The sequence below is a fragment of the Oryza brachyantha genome, chromosome 3, assembly GCF_000231095.2.
Source record: "Oryza brachyantha chromosome 3, ObraRS2, whole genome shotgun sequence".
NCBI lineage: Eukaryota > Viridiplantae > Streptophyta > Magnoliopsida > Poales > Poaceae > Oryza > Oryza brachyantha.
In genome coordinates this window covers 5963122-5977066 of record NC_023165.2, presented here as the reverse complement: position 1 = coordinate 5977066, position 13945 = coordinate 5963122, and the positions used below count along the sequence as shown (strand labels likewise).

At 39.6% G+C, this 13945-nt stretch overlaps 2 protein-coding genes across 2 annotated transcripts; both read left to right on the top strand.

Annotated features, from left to right (window-relative positions):
* The first annotated feature begins 2414 nt into the window (after positions 1-2414).
* LOC102713249 (squalene monooxygenase SE1-like) lies at positions 2415-7425 on the top strand. Its single transcript, XM_006649617.3, has 8 exons — positions 2415-2983; positions 4482-4593; positions 4694-4868; positions 5147-5315; positions 5387-5605; positions 5693-5968; positions 6054-6332; positions 6779-7425. Exons 1-8 carry the CDS (start codon positions 2504-2506, stop codon positions 6884-6886), a joined length of 1818 nt encoding a protein of 605 aa, XP_006649680.1. The 5' UTR covers positions 2415-2503; the 3' UTR covers positions 6887-7425.
* Positions 7426-9263: 1838 nt separating this feature from the next.
* On the top strand, positions 9264-12604 carry LOC102712971 (squalene monooxygenase SE2-like). The gene is made up of 8 exons (XM_006649616.1): positions 9264-9494; positions 10070-10181; positions 10303-10477; positions 10774-10942; positions 11015-11233; positions 11323-11598; positions 11873-12151; positions 12320-12604. The coding sequence occupies exons 1-8, from the start codon at positions 9264-9266 to the stop codon at positions 12425-12427; spliced, it is 1569 nt and encodes a 522-aa protein (XP_006649679.1). The 3' UTR covers positions 12428-12604.
* Positions 12605-13945: the final 1341 nt, after the last annotated feature.

Here is a 13945-nt window from a genome sequence, read left to right as displayed (position 1 = left end):
GGGCAGCTGGCGATCGACGAGGCGTATGTGCGGTCAGATCGCGTGACAGATCACCCGGTCCACCGGGGACCAGTGCACGAAAGGTTTGGAGGAGTACACAAGTTTATTAGCGGGCGTGTTTTTCAGTTTTTTTTTCTGCTCTTTTATAAGCACCTAGTGGGATTTTTCGTGCCTCCTTCAATTATTGAAAAAAAATTTGGAGACGGCTAGAAGTAGCATGTCCGGAAGTGAAGTGTTGTATAGTAGTATATCGTATTGTTGAGAAAATTTTAGCACTTGATGAAAACTGTTTTAACAAGAAATGTTTCAAGCGTTTCGTTGATAAGTGAACATTGTTATACTAATTGATAAAAAATGCTTTAGACAGACGGAATACTGAAAAAATATTAATTGTAGCACCAAGACCGTAATATGTGCAATTTCAAGGGAAACGAAGTGTATATAACGTGGAACATCCTAACTAAGAGTGGATTAGAGTCAAGTACACCAAACTGCAGTATAAGGCTATACTACCGTTGGTCAAGAATATTTATCACTTAAGAGTTAAAATAAGATTTGATGAAACTTCTTCGACAAATTATTTTATATTATATTATATTTATAAAATATAATAGCTTTACGATAGTACACAATACTTTTCTTATATTTCAAACTAACCATTTAAAAAATTATCGATAATCAAAATATTAAAAGTTTGATCAAATATTGTGCAAAACAACAAATACTTTGACCAAATGTAGTAGCATATTGCAACGTGCATACCATGATGCCATCTATCTTCTTCCTCTACTCTGGTGGCCAAATTCCATGCTCATAGGTCATAGCTAATTCTTGCTCCGTAGTATAATATTGCTCCGCAAGCATCGCTGCCATGTAGATCGACTCGAGCACGGTCGTCGCCCCCATTACAACAAGCTTGATGAGCTCCCAACGACAAGGGCGCAAGATGTCTCACGGCCGCAAACACCAAGAACGAGATAGAGCTGATCTTTGGACTGCCATGGTCGCACCTCCAACTCCAAGCGCCGCCGCCTACTAGAGCGAGACAAGGGGTGAGAGAAATAGGGACGACGAGGTTTGGTGATGTCCTGTGCTGATCCTTGGGAAAGAGGGAGAGATGGTGAAGGTGACATACCCATTTTATGACGGGAATGAATGGGCTAGTGGCGTGGCGTCGAATGATTCGGCCTCCTTCAGACGCTAATACATGTCCCTTTTTAATAAAATCATTGCTAGTAATATAGATTAGAGCTATAGATATATACTATAAGAGATAATGGAGTCTAATGTAGACTTGGAGTAACAGATAAATAATATTAGATAAAAGTGTGTTTCATAAAGATTTTATATAAAAGTTTCTTATCCAACGAATTTCAACCTCACGTTAGTTAACTTCGTCTTTTATATTATCAAATATCTAGACAGATCTGATGAAAAAAAATATTATAGGTTTCCAAGTCCTGCAGATATTTAATGGGGGGAGGGGGGAAGAAAAAAAATCATATCTTGAAGATCACGTCGGCATCCCAATTCTAGGCGGCATGTTTATATAACATCAGTGGTGGTAATTCACATAAGCAAGAATCGTTTTCTGATAATAAATTTTAACGTTTATTATTTGAGCTAGACGGCAAATAATTTCTGCCATCTCCATTACTCAGTTCTTGACCCAACGGTACGTTGATAATGATAGAGAGTATTTAATTACTTGAATGGGATACACTATCGAATCTCTTTCCCAGACATACGAATTCACGTGTATAAAACATATTAATTTTTGCGTGCCAGAAAAATATCCACGATACAAACTAGGGATGATGGTTCGACTAGGGAAAAAACAAATAACATATTTACAAATAACAAATAATTTATAAATAAAATTCATATATATATATATATATTCCTATCGATTTAAAAGACATGGTGAATAATAAAGTCCAAAGCCTACTCTAAATTTTTTAAAAAATAAAATTTTGCTTATAATCATAAAACAAAAATATCGGGCCAATCAACCAGACATTGTAGACTAATACTCCCCCAATTTTATTAATTAACACAATTAACTTTTGGATTTACATTTGACCATTCGTCTTATTTAAATTTTAAATTATTTTAAATTATTTGTTATGATTTGATTTATTACTAAAATAATTTTAAGCATAATTTATAGTTTTACATATTTATAAAAAGTTAAATAAAATAAAAGATTAAACACGGATAAAAATAAACGGCGGGGCGTGCACTAATTGATGATGAGATAATATCAATCCAAGCAACCGTCTGGATTCATCGGTAGTGCGCTCGCAGGCCCCATGACACGGACCATGACGACGTTGCCACCTCTCGTAAAGTTGTGTAACGCCAGGAACAAACAAAAATAGGAGTAGTAGCTCAAAAAGAGAAGAAATCAAAATCGTATTTTTGGAAGGCAGGGAGGCGTTGGCGACCGGTGTGAGGCGAGAAAATCCAGCGATGCGGTGCGGAGGGCGGAGCCGAGCCAGCTATGAATACAGGGAGGGGGAGTCCTCCTTCCCTACCGCCCCCGATAAAACGGAAGAATCTGGAAGCGTCCGTCCGTCGCCTGCTCGTCCCACCGCTTCCCTCCTCCCCTCTCGCCCTCCGCTGCACAGGCGTCCGCGTCGGCGGCGCTCCACAACCCCCGAGAAACCCACCACACGTGGAGCGGCTGCGGGCGCTGGGCGGGGCCCACCATTGCTGCGGGATGGCTGAGGTCGCCGGCGCCGGGCAGCTCATTGCCGTCGCCGTGGCCACGCTTCTTGCCGCGATCTTCCTTGCCGCCCTTCTTGGCCGCCGCCGCCGCCGCGGCCGCAGCAGCCGGTCGCCGTCTTCGCCAGGGAAGGCTGCGCCGGTGGATGGCAGCGGGGTCGCCGACGGCGAAGGGTGCGACGGTGATGGCCGGACCGACGTCATCATCGTCGGCGCCGGGGTCGCCGGATCTGCGCTGGCATACACGCTCGGAAAGGTGACTCCTTTTTGCCTACTCGTTCTCTGGCGTTGTTCCTATTGGTTCAGAGGCGGAACGTTCGAATTTTTAGATGTGTTTTCTTCCTTTTAAATCTGGAAACTTGTTGCTTACCTATCGTTGAGAACAAAGGATGGTTAAAAAATCGGAGAACAATGCAAGATTGAATCTTTTTTCGGTGAGTTAGGCACATGGATGAATTTTCTATCCTTGAGTAGAGTCCAAGGACAATTGCCCACCCCTGCTTATGCATGCGGCAAACTTCGATTTAGTTCTGCAAAGCCAGCTGATATGTTAGTATGAATCAATTGTGATTTCATGCAATTTCTTGTTTTGTTTATTTTTGCATGTTCTAGCGTGCTGGTAGAAAGCGAAGTCTGTCGGTCTCCTCATCTTTTTGTCTGTGAACATGGAATTTTTGTGGCCAATAAATGTTGGTGTGCAAAAAATTGCATGTCATGTGGCCGTGATGAGAAATCTCTCTTTTCCATCTTTTCCATCTGCGGTACTCCACACTGGCCGGTGACCACAAGTCATCTGGATGGAGCAGAAAAGCAACAGAAAGTGACAACCAAGACAAGAGTAAATCGATTGATTTGAATGAAAAATATAAGCTGAACCGATTGTTCTAGCAAAATAGAATTCTGTTGATTGGTCCAGAACTTTTTTTTTACTGCTGTAATAACGAACTAAATAAACTCAAGCCGAAAAGGTTTTTCAAACAAATTGTCTTGAGCATATCCAATATACTTCCGACTGTACAGAGTTCATCTTCTAGTCTGGAACTACCGTAACTCAGTACTACTTTTTTTTTCCTCAGAAAGAAGCAAAAGGAAGAAAAGAGTTACTTGTGTTCTCTTATCTGCTTTTGTATTCTTTATCATGTTAGGTTTCTATCTGCTTCGTCAGAGCATTAATTTGTTATATCTTTCTTTCCTCATCAATGGAATGCCCAACTAAATCAACGACGCAATTTACTTTCCCAACTCTCAGCAACTATGAGAATGACGCTTTTTTAATTCTTGGTTATATCTCGACTTTGTTCAAGAACTTAGGCGGTGTTGAAATTGAGATAGGTCCTAGAGAAAATTACCAACTACCCGCTATAGGATGTTGTATATTAAACTGGCCGTCAATTAAAAAACACCTAGGTTGCCCATAGCCATATGGATTCCTTTTCACTGCATTTATCGTTAAAAGTACTTTCAATAACATTATTTTGTATGAATATAACAACGATTTTTCCTTATTATTCAGAAAATTATCAATTTATATATGATGTTATACTGAAATTCTAGTGCTCATTGTTTTTTGGGTTGCAATGTTCTTGTTAGTGATTAAAAGCGCTTCTTGTGTATATTCCATGCTCTCTAACAAAAACATATTAATTTCAAAGCAATTCAATAGCTCATATTGTCAAATGACACATTACTGTAATTTACAGTGAAACAATTATCCTAGACCTTTCTCTTATCACTTTAATATTTGGATGGCTTAGGATGGTCGTCATGTGCATGTTATAGAGAGAGACCTGACAGAGCCAGATAGAATTGTGGGTGAACTGTTACAACCAGGTGGCTACTTGAAATTGATTGAGTTGGGCCTTCAGGGTAAGCATCCACCTTCTCTGTCCTTTCTCTGTATTTCAATACAGGCGTGTCTTTCTTAAAGTATGTGTGGTACAGTGGACTAATCTTTGGATTTTTTCAGATTGTGTTGAAGAAATTGATGCTCAGCGTGTCCTTGGTTATGCATTATTCAAAGATGGGAAAAACACTAAACTCTCTTATCCCCTGGAGAAGTTCCATTCAGATGTTGCTGGTAGGAGCTTTCACAATGGACGGTTTATACAGAGGATGCGCCAGAAAGCTGCATCTTTGCCTAAGTAATGTCTTTTTCTGATACATATTTATCTTTACTATAATTTTTGAAATATTTATCTGTATAGTTTTCTTGTATCGTTTAATGTGAGCATTCCATTGTATTTTAGTTGACAACAGATTAACATATTTGATCATGTTTATGTGCTTAGTTTGCTATGGCTCCAGAATGATATATCTTCCTTATAATGTTTTAATTCTACATGCTCTGTATCTGGACGTATGTAATTCATGCACCTGCATTCACACGACGTTAATGTTTGGCATATGTTGGATATTTCAGTGTTCAGTTGGAGCAAGGAACAGTTACATCATTGCTTGAAGAAGATGGTACAGTTAAGGGTGTTCAGTACAAAACAAAGTCTGGTGAAGAATTAAAAGCCTATGCCCCTCTGACAATTGTATGCGATGGCTGTTTCTCAAATCTACGACGTGCCCTTTGCTCTCCCAAGGTGCAGTTTTTGCATTATACTTTTTGGATCACTCATCTAAAAGTTATCAATACTAACAGACATGTGGTTAGGTTGATGTGCCATCTTGTTTTGTTGGGTTGGTCTTGGAGAACTGTCAACTTCCTCATGCAAACCATGGCCATGTTGTCCTGGCAAATCCTTCACCTATCCTATTTTACCCAATAAGCAGCACTGAGGTTCGCTGTTTGGTTGATGTCCCTGGTCAGAAGGTGCCTTCCATAGCAAGTGGTGAAATGGCAAAATATCTCAAAACTGTGGTTGCGCCTCAGGTATTATTTTGCTATTCTGTCTGGCCCTGATTAAATGCTTGCCTACTCACAGCAACTAAAATGCCAATTAAAATGTTGTGTTGACAGATTCCTCCAGAAATCTATGATTCATTCATAGCAGCTATTGATAAGGGAAGCATAAGAACAATGCCAAACAGGAGCATGCCAGCTGCTCCACATCCAACCCCTGGTGCACTTTTGATGGGTGATGCATTCAACATGCGGCATCCTTTAACTGGTGGTGGAATGACTGTTGCCTTATCAGACATTGTTGTCCTACGTAATCTTCTCAAGCCTCTTCGCAATCTGCATGATGCCTCTGCCCTTTGCAAGTACCTTGAATCATTCTATACACTGCGGAAGGTCAGGCTTCACTCTTCATTTCACAATCTACCACCAAGCTTTCAAAATGTGTGCCATCTAATATATGACCCTTTTATATTTGCAGCCAGTTGCTTCTACCATAAACACATTGGCTGGTGCCCTATACAAGGTTTTCAGTGCCTCACCTGATCAAGCTAGGAATGAGATGCGCCAAGCTTGCTTTGATTACTTGAGCCTTGGAGGCGTCTTTTCTAATGGACCTATTGCTCTTCTCTCTGGTCTGAATCCACGGCCATTGAGTTTAGTGGCACATTTCTTTGCTGTCGCTATCTATGGTGTCGGTCGCTTAATGCTCCCCCTCCCTTCACCCAAACGCATGTGGATCGGTGCAAGACTAATTTCTGTGAGTCTCTCAAATCTTCTTATCTATACTCCTTTTAAAAGACTGCAATGGTGGTGGTAGTGAATCTGTCATTCATCCCACCAACTCTGTAGAGTTGCATAGAATATTTTGTTTATCAACTACTCTTTATGTGCTTTAATAATACAAAACACTCCTACATATGATTCTATCTTATTTGATCTCTTATGCAAACACATCTAATTTGTTCTCATCAATAATAGCACACATATGGTTTAGTTTAGTCCGTAGCAAAGCATGGACATTTCGCTGGTTCTTCAAAATCTTTAAAACTCTACTATTTCCATCTTGGTACCGATCATGATCAATTTTCTAGAAGATTTTCTTGTTTCTTCCTTGACAGTTGCTTTCTTTTATACCGAACCCACGGTAAATGAAAGATTTCCTTGTCTACTTACCTCTGCTAACTAGAGTTTTCTTTGCTGCAGAGTGCATGTGGCATAATCTTCCCGATCATCAAAGCTGAAGGTGTGAGACAAATGTTCTTCCCCGCCACCGTCCCAGCCTATTACCGTGCTCCTCGTCCCATGGAGTAAAAAAAACCAAAAAAAGGAGGAGAAAATCCCCCCTAGTCCTGATCGGTGGATGTTTTTCGTGGATGGCAATTTTCCTGTGTAATTGGTAGTAGTCTTCAGGCAGTGTTAGCCGGCTGTGTGTACTGTTGTTCAAACGGAACGAGGGTCCTGCCCTGTGCACTGTCAACTTCCCTGTCCACGCACTACTGTCATTGTTCTGCCAGGGATGCATGTCGACTGCTAATCCTAATCTGTATATCCCTCTTGAACTCATCATGATTGCTCCTTTGATCTAACTGGGTGTGTTGCTTGCTCGTCCACTGAATTACATAGGTGGGACTCCTGTGTGATTGATACAAGTGTGTTTGCTTTGCTAAACTGTAAACAACTGCACAAAAGATGTGCAGCTGCGAGCAGATTCAGTCGATCATCACGAGGCTCCTATCTCACCCTCCTATGATGGTCCAGTGTGCCACGATCTGTTCCATTAAATATTTCAGCTGCAGTTTGGCTTCGTTCAGCTGCAGTTTGGCTTCGGCGATCGCCAGTCTTTCTCCTCTGTCTGTTCTGTCTGCTACTGTTTTCTTTATGCAAAGTTTGCTTGGTCTACAACGCCAATGGAGCCGTGGATATTTATGACATTCTTTTACGCGACGGACCATTTAAAAGTTTGCAAGTAGTCCATGGCACGGGCATGTCTGCCAGACTGCCACCGAATCAGTAAAAATGAATGCCGCTGATCCAAGAAACGGTAGCGCCAAGATCCGTGTCTGGGAATCTCTGACTGTAGTGGGAGAAGGTAATATGCGATGGCCAGGCCAGCGGCCCTCGGCGATGAGCCTGGAAAACTGGGAGCCGGACATGGTTTCTGGGAGATGTGGGATTGCGATGGTTGGCTTCGAGTTCGTACGTGCCAAGATGGACGGCTAACGTCTGCACGTTGACTCCAGTGCTCATACCCTCCACCAACATGATTAATAGTCACGGTCCCCGTCCAAAAATAAGTTTATTTTTTTAGTTTTTGATAAGATGACTCTTCATTTTATTTATTTTTTTTACGATTATTATTGTTATTAGATAATAAAACATAAATAATATTTTTCGTGTGACTATTTTTTATTTTTTATAATTTTAATAAGACGAAGGATCAAACACTGGACATAACATAGCATTTAAAAAATGAAGTTTTTATGGAATGAAGTCAATACTCATTTATATAGTCATCTAAACTAAGGCTTATTTCAAACACATTTGAAGTTTATATTCCATTACACACTTCTCCGGTTGATAATAACCTTATAAGTTTACCCGATTAGGGCCCCGTTGATTTGGAGGACTTTCAAAGTAAAATTTGAAGAAGTAGAATTGTTTCCATTGAAAATATAGTATATTCTTTGTTCATGCTAGTATCACGCCAACCACGTCAATTGCTTCAAACTAACAAATTATATTAAATTCGATCATCTATTAGCCACTAACTCTATCCCAAAAGGACTTGAGCCATTGTTCATTTTATTTATGAGTAGCTATTACATTGGAGTTTGCTAAAATATAATACAAATATATTGAGATTTAAAAACATATAAGATAACATTAAGGTTTGAAAAAGTAAAATACATTGGATTTTATAGCTTTGCATAGATATACATAAAATAGATTAAAATAATTTTTTATGCGACGAGGAATATATTTTGCTAACATTTTTAAATAAGAATATTTTGACCCGAAATGCCAATGCCAGGTCATGATGAACGTCTACTGGCTCAGTCACTGCCCCAACTGCTTGAAATAGGACGTATTGCAAAAGTTCATTTTAGGCTCAAAGATACGACCCATCCGTTCCATAATATAAGAGATTTAAGTAATATATTTTAGGTATGTTCAGATTTATACTCACCTCTAAATTTTTATTGTAATATAAATATTTCTAACGCTATTCATATTATTACTTATTCCATCCATTACTTCTCATTTAAATATTTTTTATTTTATCTTCACACACCTTATCATGTATTAAAGATATCATAATCTTTTCTTTCCCGACTAAACAATCATAATTTTACATTCACATTGAGTGTATGGTTTTTATATTTATTTTGGACCCAGGAGACTATATCAATATCATACCACATGTATAAAACTACAAACATTTTTTCTTTTGGTGCCAGAAAGCACGTAGGATGCCAGCTAAGCCAGCTAATCAGCGGCGGCCCGACCTTCTCCCCCATAAAACGGAGCAGCCTCGGAGCGCGCAACGTCTCGTCTCGTCCCCGTCGCCTCGCTTCCACTTCTCTTCTCCCTCGCGCTCGCTTTCTCCACCGCGCAGAGCAGCAAGTCAAGTAGCTGCGCAGGCCGGGCGAGATTCGCGAGGAGGGGGGGAGGACCCACCATTGACGAAATGGATGCGGTCGCCAGCTCCGGGCAGTTCGTTGGCGTCGCGGCGGCCACGCTCCTGGCGGCGATCTTCCTCGCCTCGGTAATGCGGTGGCGGCGCCGCCGCTGTCAACGACGGGAGGCTGCGTCGGAGGGTGGCTGCAGGGTTGGCGGCGGCAAAGGGGGCGACCGGACGGACATCATCATCGTTGGCGCCGGGGTCGCCGGATCTGCGCTCGCCTACACGCTCGGAAAGGTGGTTCATTTTTTTTTTTGGTCTGACTCGTTACCCGCATTGGTTTGAGGCGAACCGTTCGAATTCTTTAGGTTGACAATTCGCTCTCGTAACTCTCGGCAACTACGTAAATGACGCGCATTGATACGAAAATGTTTTGTTTAAAAACAGTCTCTTTTAATTTCAATTTCCAAAAGCTGCACTTAGATTAACCATAGAAGTACAGTATAATTTCAGTAACTTGCTTACTCTTTTGCTTATAAGTCAAAATTTAAATTTGCCATCTTAAATTTGGAGTAGGTTTTGCCTTGGCTTTTAAATTGCTAAGAATATACGTATAAGATTTTTATTTAAAAACTATTTTTTGTTTGCAAATATACCGTTTATTTTTTTCTATAAAACACCTAAACAATCACCTCACCCCCCTTTGGTAAGATAATGGTCAAAATCATGCCTGGGAGATCGTTAGAAGTCAACATTGCTACAATCGTTCATGTTATCTGACAGCAGAACACTCATAGCAAAAATGCAATTCCGTATCTTGTACCTGAAGTTCATTTTTCTAATATTCCTGGCTTTATTTCTTGATGAACTAGGATGGGCGACGAGTGCATATTATAGAGCGGGACATGACAGAGCCTGATAGAATTGTTGGTGAACTGCTACAACCTGGTGGCTATTTGAAATTGATTGAGCTGGGTCTTGAGGGTAAGAGGCCATTTTTCTAAAAGCAGTGTTATTACTTTGTACTACTTTTTCAGATAAAAGGCTCAAGGCTTAGCTTAATGTCCCATCCACCTTGTACTGAATGCCCTTTGATTTTATTCAGATTGTGTTGAAGACATTGATGCTCAGCGTGTCCTTGGTTATGCATTGTTGAAAGATGGGAGAAACACCAAGCTTTCTTATCCCTTGGAGAAGTTTCATTCGGATGTTGCTGGTAGGAGCTTTCACAATGGACGGTTTATACAGAGGATGCGTCAAAAGGCTGCATCTTTGCCTAAGTAATAATTTTTGCCAATACAAGTTTACTTTACTGAATCACATATTTGTACTGTCATTCTGTATAATGTATTTAATTATGTCAGTTCTTGATTATCTACACTTCCTGAATGATACATTCTAGATGGATATTGGATTTAAACTTGATTTTGATTATACTGATTTGGGTTTTTGACTTTTGTTGTCCTCCCATTCTTTCCTTTCTATACAAAATCCATTGCTGTATTTGCATGTATATGATCAATGCACTTGCTTATCACATCTGATTTATGAGATTAACATACAATGGATATTTCAGTGTTCAATTGGAGCAAGGAACTGTTACATCATTGCTCGAGGAAGGCGGCACAGTTAAGGGTGTTCAATACAAGACAAAGTCAGGTGAAGAGTTAAAAGCCTATGCACCATTGACAATTGTATGTGATGGCTGTTTCTCAAATCTGCGGCGTGTCCTTTGCTCTCCAAAGGTACATTTTTCTTATTATGCTGATTTGCTTCTTGCTGATTTCACTAACATTAATGGAAATACATGCGCTTAGGTTGATGTGCCATCCTGTTTTGTTGGGTTGGTTTTGGAGAATTGTCAACTTCCTCACCCAAACCATGGTCATGTTATCCTGGCTAATCCTTCACCTATCCTATGCTACCCAATAAGCAGCACTGAGATTCGCTGTTTGGTTGATATCCCTGGGCAGAAGGTGCCTTCCATGGCAACTGGTGAAATGGCACAATACCTCAAGTCTGTGGTTGCACCTCAGGTATTAGTTTTTTGCTATGTACCAAGTGTAGTTTTCATTTGTGTACTTTTCATGACTAGATGTTAATGTAAATCTTTTTTTTTTCTCAGATTCCTCCAGAACTCCGTAATTCTTTCATTGCAGCAATTGATAAAGGAAGCATAAGGACAATGCCTAATAGGAGTATGCCAGCTGCTCCGCTTCCAACCCCTGGTGCACTTTTGATGGGTGATGCATTCAACATGCGACATCCTTTAACAGGTGGTGGAATGACCGTTGCGTTTTCAGACATTGTTGTCCTACGCAATCTTCTGAAGCCCCTCCGCAATCTGCATGATGCGTCTTCCCTCTGCAAGTACCTTGAATCATTCTATACACTGCGGAAGGTCAGTCTTCACTCTTCATGTCACAGTTACCACCTAGTTTTCTCTAAGAAATCTGCTCCGGTCCAAAAAAAAAGTACGTCGAGGTACCTAATCATTTTCCACCATTGGATCTAACTGAGTAGGTTGTGCATTGTTAGATCCAACGATCAGAAACGATTTGATACCGCGAGGTACCGGTACCTCGAGATATTTGTTGAATTGAAACAAACCTCTTTCTCAAAATGTGTATATGGTTTGAGTAATACTATGTTGAACTTTTTTTTTACCTTTGCAGCCGGTTGCTTCTACAATCAACACATTGGCTGGGGCTCTATACAAAGTCTTCTGTGCCTCAACTGACCAGGCTAGGAATGAGATGCGCGAAGCTTGCTTTGATTACTTGAGCCTTGGAGGAGTCTTCTCAAATGGGCCTATTGCTCTTCTCTCTGGCCTGAATCCTCGGCCCCTGAGTTTAGTAGCCCACTTCTTTGCTGTTGCTATCTATGGCTTTGGACGCCTGATGCTCCCCGTCCCTTCGCCTAAACGCATGTGGATTGGAGCGCGACTGGTTTCAGTAAGCTCCTCAAATCTTCTGTTTTTCAACATCCTCAAAGTTCAAACAGTGCCATTCATACAGACAACTTTGTGGCAGCCTCTTTTCTGACTTATTTTTTTTCTATTAAGAAGAAAACATACACTGCAGACGATTCCATTTTCTCTACATAACCGAATTTCACTGCAGGGTGCATGTGGTATCATCTTCCCAATCATCAAAGCTGAAGGTGTGAGGCAAATGTTCTTCCCTGCTACAGTCCCCGCATATTACAGGGTCCCTCCTCCAATGGAGTAAGAATCTCCATGTTAGCCTATCGTGTTTGTTGATTATTTTTTTTATTGTTTTCTTTTTTTGAGCTGTCTAGTGCTTGGTTAGAGTAGTGTGTGTTGTTTTCGATAGAAAGTTGGGATGCATGTCGATTGTCAATGCGAAGTTTTATATCCCTCTGAACTTGCTAATGCGTGTTGGTCACTATCTCGCTCGAGGACTTGCTGAATTCCACTGGCCAAAATAGTGTTTTATCTGTACAGCCCTGTAGGCTGAGCTGGCTGGCAAATCTGCAAGCAGAAACTTTGGGGGGAGGGGGTGTCGATTGTTTGGTTTTGTTAGAAAACCAAATGATATATTTACACAATAAACATAATTTAAGAACAAAAAATATATATATAAATTAACTTCGATAAAAAAACCTCAAACTTAACTTCTAATTTAAAGGTGAAAATTTAAATTTCAGCTTATAAATATAAACAGAAACAAAATGGGAAGTGTTTTATGGTACAGCATGTTATCCTATACTAGTGGATCGTATCAGTGATCTCATATCCACTCTATCTAGTAAAACTTTTTTGTTTTAAAACATTTTTAATAAATAATTTTATTACTTAACCTTGAAGAAAAATATTTTTACCATATGAACTTTTTGATCATGCCATCAACACTAACGTGGCAAGATAACACTGCCACAGAGTGTTTGGCTTGCCAGGCCAATGTCGGTGGCATGGCAAGCTACGCCAACATCTTGCATAACAATGTTGTCTTTTCACGTCACTAATACTGGCGTGGTCAAAAGTTTTATACGGTGAAAATATTTTTCTTTGAGGTTTATTGATAAAATTATTTATTGAAAATGTATTAAAAATAAAAAAAATCCTTGTACTATCGGTGGTATACTTAAGTAGTGCGTACCACCAATACAAGTGTGTTATGGAAAAAGTTGTTACATATATAATATGTTAGACCATTTTTCTATCTTTAGGGAGAGTACCATAAGATATCACTGTTTTCTATGTAAAATTTGATATCTTCTAGTACATGGATGGTAGAATTGCTTAATTTGTCAAGTACACTTTAAGGTGTGCAATAATTAACCGTACTCGGTAACACTAGTTACAAATTACAAATTTTCTGAAATTATCATGTCGATTATAGAAATATCATACGAATCAAGTTATATAGTTATATTTTATTCATACTAAGCAAGTTTTATAAGAGATAGATGTCACCTCTAATTTTATCTAATTTTATCCATGTATGTAACTCATTTAAGATATAATAAATACAACACATTATCTCTACACTATCTCAGAGTGTACTAATTTGAACCATTGATCAGCTAATCTACTCATTCTTTTTCTTTTTTTTAAAGATTATGTAGATGCTACCCCTTGCATGAGCGGTGCGCTCATTCCGTCTCTTTCTCCAATCCTCTCCCACCATTTGATTGTATATGATATCTTGTATTTGTGTTAAAAAGGTTATAGTATTTATCTATTAGTCTAGTACGGTACGTCTACCATAAAAAGAACAAGTAAT

Bases quoted from the DNA above. Each gene is read 5' to 3' on its own strand.
- LOC102713249 (XM_006649617.3), top strand. From the start codon at position 2,504: ATGAATACAGGGAGGGGGAGTCCTCCTTCCCTACCGCCCCCGATAAAA. The intron at 4,594-4,693 runs GTAAGCATCCAC...GGATTTTTTCAG, and splicing joins GATTGAGTTGGGCCTTCAGG to ATTGTGTTGAAGAAATTGAT. The intron at 5,316-5,386 runs GTGCAGTTTTTG...ACATGTGGTTAG, and splicing joins GTGCCCTTTGCTCTCCCAAG to GTTGATGTGCCATCTTGTTT.
- LOC102712971 (XM_006649616.1), top strand. From the start codon at position 9,264: ATGGATGCGGTCGCCAGCTCCGGGCAGTTCGTTGGCGTCGCGGCGGCC. The intron at 10,182-10,302 runs GTAAGAGGCCAT...GATTTTATTCAG, and splicing joins GATTGAGCTGGGTCTTGAGG to ATTGTGTTGAAGACATTGAT. The intron at 10,478-10,773 runs GTAATAATTTTT...TGGATATTTCAG, and splicing joins AAGGCTGCATCTTTGCCTAA to TGTTCAATTGGAGCAAGGAA.